General features: G+C 39.0%; 1 protein-coding gene across 5 annotated transcripts in view; it reads right to left on the reverse strand.

The window, feature by feature from the left end:
• Positions 1-1,012: 1,012 nt before the first annotated feature.
• TRAK1 (trafficking kinesin protein 1) overlaps positions 1,013-18,631 on the reverse strand; it is a 162,969-nt gene continuing 145,350 nt past the window's right edge. For all 5 annotated transcript variants that reach the window (XM_075586690.1, XM_075586686.1, XM_075586685.1 and 2 more), the window contains 2 exons: positions 12,804-12,906; positions 1,013-7,677 (listed from right to left, as the gene is read on the reverse strand). In XM_075586690.1, coding sequence (XP_075442805.1) covers positions 6,885-7,677; positions 12,804-12,906 — 896 coding nt within the window. In that variant the 3' untranslated portion in view covers positions 1,013-6,884. The remainder of the gene's footprint in view (positions 7,678-12,803; positions 12,907-18,631) is intronic.

Here is an 18,631-nt window from a genome sequence, read left to right on the forward strand (position 1 = left end):
GACCTTTTGCCTGTCGCATGAAATCTGCACCTCTGCCTGCTTACCGACTACGGATACTCCAACAGGACTCTGTCCCTGGGCTCTGCTCGGTTATTCTATATTCCTACCTCAGCCCTGCGGGTCCGCTCCCTGATTCGAGACGAGCACCGTCACACTATGCTTATCTTGAATGAGATCGGATCTTTTTCAAGAGGAGCATAATGTTCAACAACCGAGAGTTGTCAGATTGAATCTCCAAAATATTAATCTCTGCTCACAATAACCATGGCAACCCATTTGTAAGCTTTTTTTAAAAGACCAAAGTGGAATCCCTTATTAAAGAATCTAGAATAAAGCTTTACATTTTATTGCGATTTTTATTCCATTTTGACATATGGCCCCAGATAAAATGATCAATATCACTAGATACCATCTGTATAAATGTTTGTAAGGAATGACTGCAGATAACTGGATTAAACTTTTTCTGTAAAGGTTCTCCTACCGTCACTAACTTGGAAAGTTTTGTGTTTGGACTGTTCACGATGTCTGTCAAAAAATACACATTTTAATTTTAAAGATCTAAGAAAAAAAAAACGAGACCACTCAATTTTCAAATTGATTCAATATTCAATAAATCTCCTTCAAATGTAGAAGCAAAGCCAGCGAAGATACTTGCACCTATCCTATTACCATTTATATTAATGATATATAGTTGTATTTTAGCAATAAGGTAAGGACACAGATTGGGGGGCCAGGGTGAGATGGTGACAGGATGGTGACAGTTGTATTTTAGGAGGGGGCTTCTTTTTCTATAACTAACAGCAGCATCTTGTGTCAAAAGGGTAGTACAGAAGTACTTCATGTGTATAAATTCAACCATAATGCACTCTTTAGTCGCCAATTATGGACCTCACAGCTGTACACACATTAAATCCCAGATGTGAGCAGTGCATTTAAAGGCGAATAAAAAAAATCAATAAAAAAACAGAATTTTATTTTTTTATTGTATTATGTACACAAACTAAAAACGGTAATATTTGTATTCATATTTATTGGTAGAGTAGCAAAGTATGTGCAAGCTTTTCGATGCATTACATCTTAATATCTGTGGAAGCAAAACAGATCTGTTAAAATATACATTCATACAAAAATAGCATTAGAGTATTTGCTTTGTGATAGGCACACATTTACAAATGGCAAAGAAGCTGATGACAAGAGCTATATAAAGTCTTAATCTAATCATTTAGTAGCAATCAAGATTCAAGCATGCTCAGCAACTTTTCACTGGCCCCCTTCATACATTTGCTCATTGTCTACAGCTGTGGTTTTCAATAGGGGTTCCTATGAACCATTGGGTTCCATGGGCATCCCTAAAGGGTTCCCTGCAATTTTCAGGTCATTAAAAAAATGTACTACCCTATTTCCTCGATCCTAAGACGCACTTTTTTTTATCGATTTTCACGTCTGAAATCGGGGTGCGTCTTAGAATCAATGTATTCATTTAAAAAATAAAATAAAACAGTGTCTACAGTACTAACTCCCTCTTTTCAATTACAATGTTTCAGGAGAGGTCCCATGTCAGCGGAGGACGAAGCGGACGGCAGCAGCAGGAGAGGTCCCACGTCTGCAGATGGTTGAAGATGGACAGTGGGCATGAGTGCGGCTGGACAGGTCCTTTGTCTAAAGGTGAATGAAGATAAGAAGACAGTGGGCAGGTGGCAGGAGATCATAATAGCCGCCGCCCGCTTCATCCTCCACTGACATGGGACCTCTCCTGAAACATGGTAAGTGAAAAAGTAATTTTCCTCGATTGTAAGGGCCAAATCGATGGTGCCTCTTACAATCGAGCAAATATGGTAAAAACAGAAGAATGTACAATGCATCTGATCTCAGACGCAATATTAGAGAGGTTGGGGTTCCTTACAATGCATCTGATCTCAGAAGCGCTATTAGAGAGGGTTGGGGTCCCTCAGAATTCACAATATTATTATAGGGTTCCTTAAGCAGAGAAAGGTTGAAAACCACTGGTCAACAGTATGTCAAAAAAGCTACATGGTGGCAAATACCACACAACATTAAGTCAAAGGAGGATGAAATTATATTAAGACCTACACAGACTAAAAAGTCATATTGCTCCATGCAAAGAATCGGTGCTAGGGATGATGTAGTGTTCTGAGACAAATTAAATTCAGGTTGTCCTGGCTTCAGTAAAACCTTGTATTTGAATTTTACAATTACTAAAACCTCAAATAAAAAGGCCGACTGAGCAGAAAAGGGTGAGCCTCTTGGTGTAGTTAACCAAGAGCTAACCATCTGAATTTAGACAGTCGCAAAAATAGTGTTGCCATGCAGATCTTAGCACTGTGCCAACGCTATTTCTGAAAAAAGATCCCGATTTAGATAGTAACGAACTGGTTTTAATTATTATTTTAATACGGTCTTAGATTAGCACCACTGGCTATGTGTAATTTTGATGTCTGTGGAATGTCTGTGCTAAATTGCATCAGTTTGATCATCAGATGGATAGCTGCTCTGTGTATTTTAGGCTCTAGGATCAGCATGTCAAAGTTCCAAAATGTCCAATGTGAAAGGTTTTAGGTTGTACCTTATCAGGCATCATAATAAATACATTAACTCCAGTCCTATAAATGATTTCCTTTCTTCTACGGGCTTGGTCTATTCTTAAGAATAGCAAGCATTGCCAGGTAGCATTTGCACATTAATAGAGCAGCAATTGTGGCAACGGCTCCAGATGAAATGTGTTGCAAATGCTGGATTCTTGTAGTCTAGGTCTGATTATTAAGAAGGGCCTACAGGCTCATAATTAAGTTTCTTAAATTAGGAACAGCAGTTAATCCAAATCTAAATAGCACACCAATATAGTGAACCATAGAGAAAAGGATCTCAGTCATCCGTACGTCAGTAAGGGATAACATCACCAAAGATGAATAAGGTTCTCAAAATGTATAAAGGACAGGTATCTGTAACACACCAGTTAGTTGAACACGATGAGTTTGATAGAAGCTCATTAAAACATGCCAATGAATGGAGTATTACCCAAATCAACAACTGTTGTGTTAAAACAGTGATGATTCAGTAAACCCCTTGGGTAGGCAATGAGTGCAATTCTCGTCACTGCAATCTTCATGAAGAAGGCGATTACTCACATTGCTGACGTGTGCCGTCGTTGCCCTTTGGTGCGTGTGTCTAGTCAAAATGTAAATAGAAGAGATTCCCATGTGGAAAGTAAAAAACGGAGCACAGCGTATGCCAAGAAAAATTCGGGGGTTAAGCGTGATTATTAATAAAATTATTGTAGGAGAACAACATGGAGGAGAATGGATATGCCTCTAACGTGTTTCACGCTATGATAGGATACTCTTTGACAAAGCGCTATCATTGATATAGCTGTTACAATTTATATACCTTCGTAGGACCGGAAACAATGTACTGCACCGACACACTTTATTCGAGCAAATACCCAGTATGTACCTGGCAGATACCTGGAATGCGCCGCTCCTCACCTCTGACAAGCCCCGTTGCGTTTGCCTTCCCAGCCTGGGTTCATGCCTGGCTGACGGGCGGCTGATCTGTTAAATGATAATGATTAGGATTTAATAGGCTGCAATGCTTCGCGTGTCTACCAGATGGCATAAATTCATGAATTGTAATGCAGTATATATATATATATACTGTGCAGTATTGCAGCCAGCGGGAATAAAATGCTTCAATCCCTGCCTGGAAAATAACCCAATGCACTCGGGCAGAAAACAGTCACAAACCTCAATACACCCGGGTATACCCAAATTCGTGGGACTAGCCGAGCTCGAATAAAGTGTGTCGCCAGTGTAACACGCTTAGCGCGATCTCTATGGTTGGCTGGGAATGAACACAAGCTGTATACATTCAATGTGTGGTCTATAGCGACCTCTAGTGGATAGAGGAATAAATCAGGTTTAAAAAAAAAATCAAAACAACCATAGATCTTGCATACTAAAGTATTATGATCGTATATAAAAAGGCAGACAGACAAATAACACAGGGTAACCTATTAGATAGAATCTCCGCAAAAGAATGTATGAATACATATTCATTAGATCATTAGCAATAATGCTATTGCTAGAACGACTATATCTCAGGGTAAATGATAAGACATATGATAGATACTAATAAAAGTGAACATGTCACAATATGATATGTAGCACATATACATGATTATAAGTTTACTTCTTAAAAGAAGCTATCGAAATCTAAAAAAGATTTAATATATAGGTACATATAATCTTATGTCACCTTGATATTTGAACAACATATTGAGAGCATAAAACAGCATTCTGAACAATATATAGTCCACAGAGTGAAGCTGGTATTAGCAGTATTGATAGTATTGATAATATAGATGTCCAGTGAGCGCATTGACAAAAATGATAATACTCATAGTAAGTAACAGAGTATGACAACATTTAATAGTAGAACAAAAAATGTTAGGTAGTAACCCAAGAAATGCTTGAGCTCCCAGTCCGTGTTTATTCCACTCGGGGCCAAAGTCCCATGGGTATAAATCCAGTACATCTCGCGGTGATTCAATATGGCCTCCCTGTTGCCCTCCCTAATAGGCACGGGAATGAATTTGAGTGCACTAAAGGAGAAACCACTCAAGGAATCAGAACGACAGGCCGCGAAGTGTCTGGATACTGGGTATCTTTGATCCGCTTTTCTGGTTGATCTAAGATGTTCTGTTATCCTAATTTTGAGGGGTCTGATTGTTCAATAATTTTATTAATACCCATGCTTCGCCCCAGACTTTTTTGGCATACGCTGTGCTCCATTTTTTTCTCTCCACACGGGAATCTCTTCTAGCACACCAATGTGACAGGTATAATTTAACGTGTGAACACCCACGTTGAACTTATTTAAATAAATTATACATACTGTACACATGCCTCCTCTCCACCCTTCGAGTTGTTACATTAACATGAACCATGCAAACAGTGTTTTGCACCTATTTTTGTCCAACTTTAAATCAACGTCTTATTGTTGCGATCATTTAGCACCTGTGCAATGGGTCCACTGCTGTTAGCCAACACTAACCCAAGAGTTCAATCTGCGTTTGATTTCCTTGTGCTACAAAAAATAGGCTTCTTTCTCAGAGGTCTACCACCTTAGTTTGTAATACTGTCAATATGGCTAGTCACAAGGACTGAACTAATATCATAGGCCAGCCAGCAAATCTATATAGAACTGGAAATGTTGGACTAATAATAATTTCACCATTACCTGCACTGAAAGAGTTGTCTTTGTAAGTACAGTATTAATAAACGGCACATGACACATGACACAAAAAAGCAGAGCTGAAAGCATAGTGAAAGAGTGTTTAGAGGCAGGAGTGGTCTTTTTCTGGAATAGTTTGTGGTACATTCGATATAAGACATAATTCAAGTAAATGGATTCTTGAATTGCCAACAGAAAAAAATGATCAAAAGAATAAACCAACAAGTGAATGGAGAGAGATGATAACTTTATTGTTTGACTGATGTGTATAGATGCAAACTTTTAGGGCCACTTCTTCAAACACCAAGGCCCACTGAATAAAATGTTTTAAAACTTAAGTGGTATATTAAAAAAAAAAAAAAAAAACCCTCTATATAGTGCTTTAGTGTTTCTTTTTTAAGAGTCTAAATACCAAGCATGTTTTATATGGACATCCTATCATGTATGTCAAATACTGTATTTCCTTTATTAACAGTTACAGTAGATTAAACGTTTTGCTTTGTATCATTCCATTACTAAACCCTTGTATACAATCTTCTCTGCAACACTGCAGACAATCTTGTTCTTTTTACAGTGCCATTTAAATTCATGTTCCTTGGGTTCTCTTAAAGAGAAATCCCAGCGTCCCGAGTGAATTTTTTATTTTTATTTTAAAACAAAAACAAAATATCTTTCCATTACATTCCACAACAGATTGCGAAAAGCCGGTGCAAATAGATTGCAAAGTAGTCCTTCGTATATTACATTTATTTTCAATCAAAGAGCAGCGAGACCAAACCAACAATAGATCATACCTAGGCAGCGGTTAATTGCATTAACGCTTCTAATATTCATTCATTTTGCTTAACCTCCTTCACTGCTGAAGGAGCCTGCAGTGCATTAAATAAAATCTGATGATGTGTTTCCTACCTGCAATACTCAAGTTGTTTCATAACAATAACGAGAATTACAATGAAGATATGTGGTTTAGGACTTAATCCTCGCCGAAACCTCAGATTATATATTCCTCACACAAAACGATCCCAATGAAAACAAGTGTATTGCATAAAACACTGTGGCGATTATTTTACTAGTCGCAGCATACATAATTATGCAAAGTGACAATGTACCTAAATTCAAGTGCCGTGAGGCTTCTTTACTTACAGGTTGTAGCTATGCTTTATTTCCCTCTTAATAATTTGATTAAAACCCTGGCAGGTTTACAAGCTACTGTTTCTTCTAAAAATATGGTTTCTATTTTATTTTCCTAAAGTATTTTGTATTCAGTGCATCTCTCGACCACCACCCAACACTTCAATATAATATACAGTTAGCATGATAAATATCTACAGTAGTACAGCAACTGCAGTGTCCGTATATTTATCACTTATTTTAGACTGTGAAATAATACGGTTAGTTACCACATATCTGACTCATATTTACATATTTATACAATGTACAGGCTCCATTTCTCATCTAGGCACAATGTTGATTTGTCAGCAAAAGGGAGTGGGAGAAAGAGCTAGGTTAGGATCTCCATGGGAGTCTGAGCCCCATGAGTTTGAGTATTGGATGCTAGTTGTATATAATACAGGGCCCTATGCTCTGTCAACCTCTCCACCATCTAAGTGGTTACACAACTAGCACATGGTTTTTCATCGTAAGCTAGTTTGTTTTGGTAGCTTGGGTCCCATTAGTATGTCCGATGTCAACGTGGCCGGCCCTTTCATCTGCATGCTGGACCCCACCATTGTTGGGAAGCTACGATTCCGGCGGATGCCAGTGTTTAACTGAATGCCGCCTATGACACTTGTTACGTCAGGGTAGCTCAAAGGTACACCTTCTTGTACGAGGCCTCCAGGAACATAGGCCCTCACTGGTCCCTGTGCGCCACAAATAATAGGACCATGGCTGTCGCATATAGCAGATGCTTGTGCTGTTCCTGAGACTTTGGCAATACCTAACTTCTTCACTTTGTCCACCAGGTTAAGGTTAGACACAGAGACGTCGGTCTGGCTTTCACTGCTCCTTATGTTCTTCTTTTCCTGCACCTCCTTAAGGATGGAACTAGCGGGTTTGGAAGCCAGGAAGTTATCGTAAGGTGGGCTGGTGCACTTAAAGTCGAGAGAGGGAGGGGATGAACTCGTTGTCTGCATCGGCGAGTTTGGAGGAGTGGAAGGTATGATGGTCATTTTCGGAAGAGCATGGTTTATGCTGGAAGCATTACCAGCCCTGTCCCAGCTCTGAGGATCGTACATTGCTGCGGAAATCCCCTGTTCTTTCAGTAGCCTCACCAATCCCAAGGATGTGCTCATTGTGGTTGTCGATTCCCTGAGATTGGTGAACGATTCAGCCAAGCTCAGACGTCGAGGTGTGCAAGGTGTGCTTGCTGGCGTCGATTTTAGGTTGATAAAACTACTACAAATTGGAGAGGGTGCTGCGTTAAGGCTGAAAAGGAGAGAAAATAAAGGAATCGGCATTAAAAACTGCACCATTATATTTTGTTTTCCTATAAAGTTAGCGTTAATTTTAGTAGTAACCTTGTTATTCCAGAAACACAAGCTTTTTGATCTCACAACATGCATATTTTTTTTTAAAGCATAAGTACAGATATACAGTATATTTAAAACTATTTCCATTATCCAACTGACAGTACATGCTTACAATGCATCCAGTAGAAATATACAGATCAAGCAACAGTTACTGCACCTGCTGACGTTATGGGGTATTCTGTGCAATCACCGCTTTTGAAACCTATGTGAAATCAGTGATGTCCTGCGTTATAACACAATATTCTTCGTTATGAGCGGGTGCAACCTTGGCTACACTTGTATGCTGCCTGTTTTGGATGCAGATTAGGCTTTCTTTGCCAGCACAGCAAGTGTTTCCCCCCCCCCCCCCCCTCCCAGACTTACAACAAATTCTAACATAACATATTTTACTAATTTAATATTTGTGAGGGGGGGCAATGAAAAATATATGAGATTTTTCACTGTGTTTAAGATATTTGGGACAGGTTTATTCCCATGTATGAACAACGTCTTGAGACCTTCACTGATCACATACAGTATCCTAATTACTACGCCTACTTCGTTCTCTAACCATTCTCCTTAAAGCAGGTTATAGCGATCCTCATTTTTAAGAGCCCCATAGCCGATATCTTTAAAAATCATCTCCCTATTTCAGATCACCCATGCTTGTAAACACAAGCTAAAAATGCACAGATTCACTCAATCTTTAAAACCACTCTAAGTCAAATTTCACATCACATACTCTACGGACATGGTCATTCAATAATGCTATCCAAAGTTCACTGCTATTTTGTTACCATACGCACACCCCTCTACACTATTAATCGCCAAGTTTTCATTTTCTTGTCCCATATGACAATTGAGGACAAGACGCAAAGTATTACTGCCTTTTTTCAGCAATATGCATAAAGTGAAAAAAATAAAAAAAATACTGCAAGTTTTTTCCCATCATGTTTTTGACACGAGCCAATGTAAAGAAAAAAGGGGTAAAACAACACTCAAGAGCAAATCCACATTCCACAAAAGTTCCCCGATTATATGAAAGTCTTTCAACGCTTACGTAGATGTAAAGAATTGTGTCACTTACATGCAGATAAGCACTGTGACGGAAGGGCAGTGTGGCCTATCCAAATAAAGGTTAAGCCTGCTGGATACCCTACTACACAACATGGCGTCTAAACCAAGGGGTTAAATTGCCATCTCAAGTTTGGAAGATGTCCCAACCCCTGGTAATGTTGAAACTTAGGTTAATGTGTCTTTGCATGGAGTTTCCTACTGTATCTGTGTATGCTGTTTATTATGTATCGGTGTGTCTCATTGTACGCCTAGCAAGCAGCAATGGCTAAGATCAGGTACACAATGATTCAGAAGGCTAGCCTTTGTGCCTGGCCATGTGCAGTGCTTATTAACAATGAGGAGTTGGGCAGGGATGCGTCTGCCTGCTGGGAGATTACAAACACCAATACCAGAACATTGTTCTCTATCCCAGCAGCGAGGTGTCTAGCCCTGCGGGAGGTAAGGAGCTGAACTCGGGGACAGGGTTTGTGTCTTAGGCCTGTCGGCAGTTGGTACCCATTGGGTCAGTTCCCATTTCCCATGCTCTCAGGTCCCGCACCTTGTGCCGTCTTTAGGCACTAGCTCCGCCCCCTACCCTGATTGGCCGTTCCAGAGACCCCCTCTCTCCTGATTGGGTAAGCAGAGTAGTGGACTCTTTAATTGGTTGACACCCAGTTTACCATGTTTGCAAATAGAGGCCTCGGAAACTATTACAGAACCCGATGCTGATCAGAGCTCCACACTTTTTCTTGGTCGGTCTCGGTGACTAGAGACCAACGATGGCAAGAACTGTGACATGGGGAGGTCATCCGGGTTACAGGAATATCCAGGAACGGACTGATCGAGGCGATTATCCAGAGTAAGCTAATTTCAGCAGCGCCCTGCACCTAGCAAGCCGAGAGCCCTATTTACACTGGCGACACACTTTATTCGAGCTCGGTTAGTCCCACGAATTCGGGTATACCCGGTTGTATTGAGGTTTGTGACTGTTTTCTGCCCGAGTGCATTGCGTTATTTTCCAGGCAGGGATTGAAGCATTTTATTCCCCCCGTCAGCCAGGCATGAACCCAGGCTGGGAAGGCAAACGCAACGGGGCTTGTCAGAGGTGAGGAGCGGCGCATTCCAGGTATCTGCCAGGTACATACTGGGTATTTGCTCGAATAAAGTGTGTCGGTGCAGTATTCCCTGTTTTGGTGAGTTATTGCTCTGTTTGTGCTTGTGTTGTTCTCCGTTGGCTCCGGCCAAAACACACCTTTGTTTATTTAACCTGTTTGTTCTGCCTGGTGATTACGATCCTAAATAGTCTGGTCAACCCGTACCGTGATAAGCCCAGAAACCTTTTGCTTCCGCTCACTTCAGAAATTTCGGATAAACTTTATACTGTCTCATAATACAACTTGTGCAGCCATGACTGTCCAGTACAGAGGCAGAAACTAATCCTTGTCTTCCTGAGTCATAGGCTTGGGCATGGTTGCCAATACTGCTTTGTAAAGCTGGAAACTGGTTGAAAACCACACACAATCAAGTCATGGGGTAGAAAATTACAAATACATTTCACCAAGCAGAATGGGAAAATGAAAACAAAAAATACAAAAACAAAACTACCAGTGAATCCAAATGGATCTTAAATCTTACAGCGTTTAACTTGTTACAAGCAACAATACCCAACACAAGATGTTCTTTATCATTGAATTTGCTTTCATGTATTCTTTTAAGCAACCATGTCACACCTCTTGCATAGTGTACATATGTATAGCAAAAATCATACACTAAACATATTGCAGTAGCTGATTAATTTTATATGAAGGTTCATTTGTGATTGTAAATTTAAAATTCGTAGCAGCACTCCCAGTAATGCTCTATAAGAAAAATTATGCCTTTCTTTTAATGGCAAATTAATAAAAAAAATACATGCACCTTAAACGAGAATTAATGTATGTATACATGTTCACCATTCATCAGAATAGTCTACGATCAATTCCTCATAAAGACATTGTTTCTGTTTTGTACATCCAATAGGCAATATGCACTGGATTTGAAACCGTGAGAGCCGTGTAATACTTTCTATATCATATTAGCATTTGTGCAGGTAACTCTGTGATGCATGTGCCTCAAAAAAAAAAAAAAAAGCATTTCTTCATCATAGCCTTCAGAATGCTAGTCATGTTTATATTTCTATCTAAAAATACAGTGATACAGAACTACTCAGAATAATCTAACATATAGACACCATATTCTTTGCTTCTAACCACCTTGCAATGAGGTACTCCAGAACAAAGTGGATTAGAATGACCTTTTCCTCTTGTATTCTGGTTCCCAACACATTTGCTGACAAGGCAAGATGAAAAATAAATGTCCAAACTTTAACAGTGAACCATGGGTTAGAAATAATTAGCTGTTTGATGAGGGATTATAAGGCACAGGTGTGACAGGTGCCTTCACTGTCACAACATGCAGGCAACACATTACAGAACAGCCACTGCTGTCAATGTCAATGGCAAAGTATGTTCTAAAACATTATGCAAGCACCATGTCATATACATATGGACTACATGAACATATTGAAATTAAAGAAGAGTTTTAAATAATGCTATCAAGAATGACAGCAGCATTTCATATTTTATTTCCTTCCCAAAAGTAACAACTCCCCCTGGATGTGTTACAATTCTGAGAACATGAGTTATATTTGCCTATAACAGTGGGCTGCAGTAAAATATAATGGGACATGCCAGCAAGCCTCAAAACAGCCCTACTAAAACTTACAAAGTTAGGACTAAACAACACAACCTGTCTACTACACGAAGCTTAGTTGTGTTAGGATAATGACACTATCATAGGCTAGATTGCCTAGGTTAGCTGGTGTCACACACACTAGCATTCCTTCTAAGTGACCCTGCCAGCAGAGACACCACTGGCAACATAGCTCACCCCCTGTCCCGCACAGTCATAGTGTCTGCCCTAAATCTCCTCACAGCAAAACTTGGTATAATGCCGTTTCATCTTCTTCATCAAATGACCTGTGAAGAACCAAGCACGGTTAGTGCGCTCCCCTGCAGAGTGTGTTTGTATTTGCATATTCACATGCACAGTAATAAAACACGGCCCCAATGTTGCATCTGTCAGTAGCCTCCACTACTGTCCATGGCTGGAGTGGCTTAGACTACTCATGGAAAAGGATGCAATTTAATTAATTCCTAAATGGCATCTCTTCATCACGGACGATGGGAGATTTCTAATCACTGATGAAACCCAGGTATAACTATTACCCGTCTCTGCCGTGCTTTTTCTTTTAATGTAAGGCTAACATGGGAATTTTTGGAGAGCTTTGCGCCTTCATCTATATGTTGATGCTGCCTTGATTTATGGCAGCGAGTACCCAAACAATGAATAAAACAACGCTTGAAACAGTGCAAGGAAAAGCTCCCAAACTGGTTATATTTCACCGTCTAATTTAGAGACAAAGCAGCTTTTTGGAGTTTCAGGAGCATTGACCCAACACCACCACCACAGCCGACACTGTCCCCAGTGCCGCTGGCTTTTATTTGTTCACATACTGTATATGTAATGTGCAGCTCATTTGAGGGCTTATGGGACGCACATGTGGCCCTTGAAGTATATCATGTTGCCTACCACTAACCGGGAGGGACAGAAAAGAGACTGCATTGGGCGCTTTGCAGCATGGCTAAGGGCTCTGGTTGCACTGCAGTGGGTCTACCTGCACCACTAATGTCAAGGACTGACAAGCAGCAGCTCACAGCCCTCTATGAAGTGGCCAAATAGTGCTCACGTGTACAGCAGCGGTTTTGGGAGTTCGCCCACCGCCATATAGCACTAGAAAATGGGGGGATGGAAAGGATGGCTGCATCGAAGAGGCATACAGAAGGGTTCATCTGCGGCGGCAATAGCATTTATGTGCTATTTTGCTGCTAAACTATCACCCTGTGCTAGCCGGGGACAGAATTATTTTTAAGGGCGCTGATATCTTACCTTGAAGTGACTCGTGTGAGTTCATCAGAAGGGTGCAGAATCCGACAGGTGGTGAAAGTGAAGGTGGAGTTTGTTTGAGACATGCACTTCCCAGGATAGTGCACTAGTCCAATAATAAAAACAGAATATAACACATTACTTTTTTTTCTTTCTTAAATGCATGTACATTCAAAATCAAATGAATGGAAGTTCAACTGGACCCCGTTTGTAGGTGTCTCTAGTGCTTATGTCTAAAAGGAAGCAGATTGTTCCTGAGAGGATATGCATTTCTGAACCTATCCAGTCATACATACTCCTTCCAAAGCACTTTTTCAGTGCTGGATCATGTCAAATGAATGTCTATGTCCAACATATGGGCAAATGATCATCATTTACTACCTGTGAAAGTGAAATTATACATTTCACCATCCACATGAATATACTTTATTTTATTTTTTTGACTGATCCAGTACTGCTTATAATCGGCCAGTTTAACTATGAAGTATCAGACATCTAAACTCATGACTTGTGTATTCTGTAAAAAAATCTGAGCTGTGACTATAACCTATGGGGATGTGACTGTGTAATGTAAGCAGATGAATTACTGGCAAGGTAATATATTCTACTGGCGAAGTGACTATGTGAGACCAGAAAGTGACACGGTGAAGGTAATGGTAAGTGCATTCCGGAATATTCTCAAAAGTCAGAGTGCTAGTAAAGAAAATGAAATGGAAAAATAGATTGAAAGAACATTTCAATAATTTCTTCATCAACATCCACAAAGCTGAAACAGAAAGCGCAGTTTGGGATAACTGCACACGGAAAAATTGATGAATTTGCAGTTATGCATCTGACAGGAGGATTCCAAAAAGGAAAGAAGTTGAAGATTGATACCTAAAGACATCATGATTGCACTGCACGATTCCTGCAAAATGTTTTCTTTGGTCCTGCTCACCAGTTTCAGACACAAACATCTATAATCAGTGTCATTGTAGTTTAAAAATGTTTGTGCATTTCAAACATGGTGTGTGTATGTGTGTATACTGTACACACACAAATATATACATACATTTATTTAGGTATGAATACCTGGTTCTACATTACACATCAACTAGAGCAATGACCCCACCACTCTTGTCCTCTTATTCCTTTCTGAGAGGATAGATGGAAACCATTTAAGATATGGCTTCGAAACACAGATTTGGTGGCAAATATGTACAATTGAGAAGCTGGGCAATCATGATACTTTAATTAATACAAAAAGGTCCTTGGATGCTGTTAAGTCAAGAGACAGAAAGTGTTAGTAAGATGAAAGCACATAAAGAAAAACATCTTCCCAGAGTTTTTCCACTCTTTAGCCACTGTAGGAGTTTGGTTACTAGTACAAAATCTAACAGGAAAATGGTTTAAATAATGGAATTATGTTACATCAGCCCCTTACTCCAAACTATGCGTAACCCCTTGAGAGTTTCAAAAAGTTCAATTGTCATCACAGATAACATGCAAATCCTGACAAAGGTGTCTCACACGGTTACAATTTAGGTGATGTGTTGGTAACTAAACACCTGCAGTGGGAAGATTTAGTAGAAAAACAACTCAGGAATGAAGTGTGTTGATTACTTTATCAATAGAAAATCTCTTTTATCTTGCAGATCCCCCAAATATATTTGAAAAGCGTTGTATACGCCACAAAAAAAAATCAGAATTACGAGTTTTGGATTAGACATAAAAGCTGCTAAAAGTTGAGTCAGTCAAAGTTCCAAAGAGAGAAAAAGCAAAGAGGAGCAATAAGAAGTTGGCCAGCAAATCTTCACCAAGCAAACATAATATGAGAGGTACGGTATGATTCCGGAATTTAGCAGATCAATCGACTGAGTCTTAACATTGTGAAGCTGCATACTGAACCTTAAACTGTTCTAGGAGTTTGCAGAATGATTCTCAGGTGACACAATGAAAAGACATATCCAAAGTTAGAACACATAATATTGATGCCAGGATCAATGTGTCAAGTAGACACCATTAACAACCCAAAGAGCGTACATTATTTGATATTTTGTGTCGTTCTTGAGCAGACTACCTTCGTGCCAGCCAGTATTTGTAGTTTACTGTACATGACATTTAAGAAGGCCAGATACGCTATAATAATAATAATTTGTGTCAGGTATCCCCTCCTCTAACTTACCCTATTACTCATTTATTGCTCTCCATGTAGCTTGCTGCTGGAAGTAAGGCAAAATTCACCCAAAGCCTCTGCATATTGACATTTAGAGAAGCATTTTCCAAAGCATCATGCCCACGCCAAAATGTCTAGCATGGGAGCGGGATACAAAGCTCTTTAAACATATGTATCTGCAGATTATGCCTGTAACCATTACAAAAAAATGTTAGTGTAGTAAACCTTGTGTATTTCCGAAAATGGGCAGTTGTAAATCTTTGACGTTCATGGACAGTGACTCTCTTGACGGAAAATGGAGCACTTTGCATCATGTCGCCTCACTTTGTATCCACATATTAATGTGCTTTGCTCCACTTGTGCTATTGAGCGATATGGGGAGGGGTTGAAGGGGGAGTCAGACAGAGAGATAGTCAGCACAGTATATTAACGCGATGGATTACATTTTGCACCTAAAACAGGGTCCAGCATTCCTTTATCTTTATGTCCAATACATCCTCCAAATAAGAGGTTTTGTTAACCTGTGCCTCGTAGAGATCTGCGCCAAATGTAAGAAACAAGATTAGCAAACTTCATACTCCTGCCACAGATCCAAAGTGATGTAGATGAAAACGTTTGCAAATAGCCCTTTCTAGATACATATAACCCACAGTGTTTGTATCCACGTTTTGTGCACTGGTTACATATAGTACATGTAATTCCCTTTCAGCATAGGGGGAGCTGTGCAAGTTATGATTTTCATGTGGGTTTGATAAGCAGCTGTAATTAAACTGGAATGGCCCATTGCATGTATATGTACTAATGTTATTGTAATAAAAGGGAGAACCTTTCTTTGTTATCTACAGTATGCAATTTCTTTGACTAAGACTAATCCAGTGAGACTCACAAAGGGTTATATCAGAGAGAATGTCAGCTTTCTGTGAAAATGTTTATTGCGAATCCTCAAATATACATTACAAACAAATACAAAAATCAGTGCATCGCTCTTTAAATACAAATCGGGGCTGGATGCATTAAACAATGTATGTGTTAATGAAATGTTAAACTGCTTGATCTAAATAGATTTTAGTTTATCAAGCCCTTTACACTTTCTACAATAATTATTTCATTCCTTGTTTACACTGCAGCACCCTAGAAATACCGTATCTGCATGTGCTGGTTAAACCTTTTACCATGTTTAAAGTTAGCTCCTGCTTCCAATCAAAGTACGTTTTGCCACTTACAGATGTAGCAGACGTTATTGCACCGTTAACACATTGCCATTGAACACAATGGTAACACTTGTGTTACAGTATCTCCTTAACGCACACATATTTGTGTGTGTGCATTATTTCCCCTTAATGTCTGCTTCCTCTGTAAGATGATTAGTGGTGCAATTCACTAAAGGTGTACATCACAGCACTGTCGCTATTTATACGTCTCTAAGGTGCGACAGCAACTAAATAAATAAATCAAAGTAGAAAGAATAAATACTCTCGGCAACATTAGCAAACAAAAGTGTTTCAATCAAATATCATGAAGTGGACTTTTAAATCCTTAAAATATTTTTAATTACCAATCATACTTGCCAAGGGAAAAATGGATACCAAAATAACCGTATCATGAGGACACACTGACATTTCTGATGAAGGGGTGGGAAGTTTGGGAAGTTTGACATGTAATACCATTACGGTATGATCTGCACGGAGTACCCCAAGTGCTTGGTTTTTTCTCCTTAATAAGTTAAACGTTTAAATACACATTTTAAAAGTGGCATTATTTCAAATCCTTTGGCACTGGCTACCGTAGGAAAGCTTTTTATAAAGTCAGTTTGTAGGGTCCAGGGACTGTTTCATCAGGGGGAATGTTGTAAAAAAAAACAAAATACACTTTTTAGCTAATAATGAGGTAGTCTCCCACATAAATATGGAGAATTGAAAGTTATGCTCTTCAGGAGCCTGGCATGAAAATTTGCAGGTGTTGTGACTTCATAGGAGCGAAGCCTACACTGCTTGTACTGCTTAGCATAGGCGAAGGATGTGCAAGGAGACAATCAAATAGATCTTGTTGTGCTTTTGGGTCAAGCAAAAAACGTTCAATTTAAAAAAAAAAAAAAAAAACTATTTGAAAACTAACATTCCAGTGGCAAAATAGCATGAAATACTGAAGAAAAAAATATCCACACTAACAATGTATGGAAAAAAAATATATTCGTTCATTTACCAGTATAATACATGTATATTAAACCTTTTAAATAAACTATTTATCCTTTTTCCCCAAAATCTTTTAGCTGCACAACTGTTCGATAACATTTTGGATTATTGGCAAGACTATTTCAAAACCGGTAACAAGCCAGGTAAATAAGGGAATGGTGTATTAAAATAACATTTAAAAAAAAAACCTCCTGCGCTCCATACAACTACAGCTCAACCCCCTTATAACGCTGTGCTTGGGGTCCAAAGAATCACATCGTGTTACAAGCGGATCGCGTTAGAAATAAAGTACAATTGTATGCATTGTACAATAAAGTATTTAAGATACCAATAATCGTGTTGTAAAGTATTCATGAATGGGAAAATTGGGAGCCACGCTTGCATCGCGTTATAAGTGGATTTGCGTTGTAACGGGTCACGTTATAACGGGGCTGAGCTGTACTTATTTTTTTGTGCTTGTGAAATCTGTAGGGTTTTATACGTGTGATTACTGTATTCAGGTGACTGTAAAATGCATACAGAATTACAGTAGCAAGCTGGTGCATGTTTTCAATCTCTTCAGAGTCTGTACTTGTAGTGTAGAGGGAAATTGAGAGGGTCAGGACATAAAATAAGACAATGACAATAAGAAATCATCTATTTTGGGGAAAAAAATTAAAAATAAGCCTATTCAGGTAAATTTGTTTGCTTTGAAACAGTCATGGCATTAGGTTTTGTATCCAGGTTCTAAAAAAAAAAAAAAAATGTAAGTTTACGAGTCCGATGATCATAATATTTGCAGTAATATTCATGGTAGTCGAGTTAGCCAGTGAAAATGATTTAACAAGCAGCCAGTTCAATGCCAATGGGGGCAGCGATACATTAGGCGATGCGTCATGCTGCGGGGCCTTTTGTGATTGAAGACATTAAACAACGTACGTGTCCTACAAGCAATACCAACACAAAGAGGTTTGTACTGACAATAAAGGACTAGAAATACTCCATCAACTGATACCATTGCTAACCATACTGATCAGGCAATGCCTGAAACATGAATAACAAATCAGGGGAAGCTGGGCACATGGCGTGACGATCAATAGCAATTAGATAAAAATCATTCTTTTGAATATTGTAGATATCCCTTTAATACATCCTTTCAAATTTGGCCCTGTTATGGCCCATGTAAGACATTTTATTGTGTTTAAATTGTACAAAATGTTCTATTTATGCAAAAATAGAAAAAGGGAAAAATATTAATCAGTGCAAAAAACATCCAAAATGGACCTGCTCCTCTTTACACACATATATATATACAACATATTTAAATAGCATTTTTGGCACACTGTGGCAATTAAAAATATATCAGGTAATTCTGCAGGGGAGATATCAAATTTGGAATACAAAAACACTGGAATTTTATATTGATTTAGCAAAACAAGTTAAACAATGAGGATTTACGGTATTTATGTTGTAAATATTCTAATTTACACAAGGTATCGATCTTC

This window comes from Ascaphus truei, chromosome 2 (assembly GCF_040206685.1).
Source record: "Ascaphus truei isolate aAscTru1 chromosome 2, aAscTru1.hap1, whole genome shotgun sequence".
Classification (NCBI taxonomy): domain Eukaryota; kingdom Metazoa; phylum Chordata; class Amphibia; order Anura; family Ascaphidae; genus Ascaphus; species Ascaphus truei.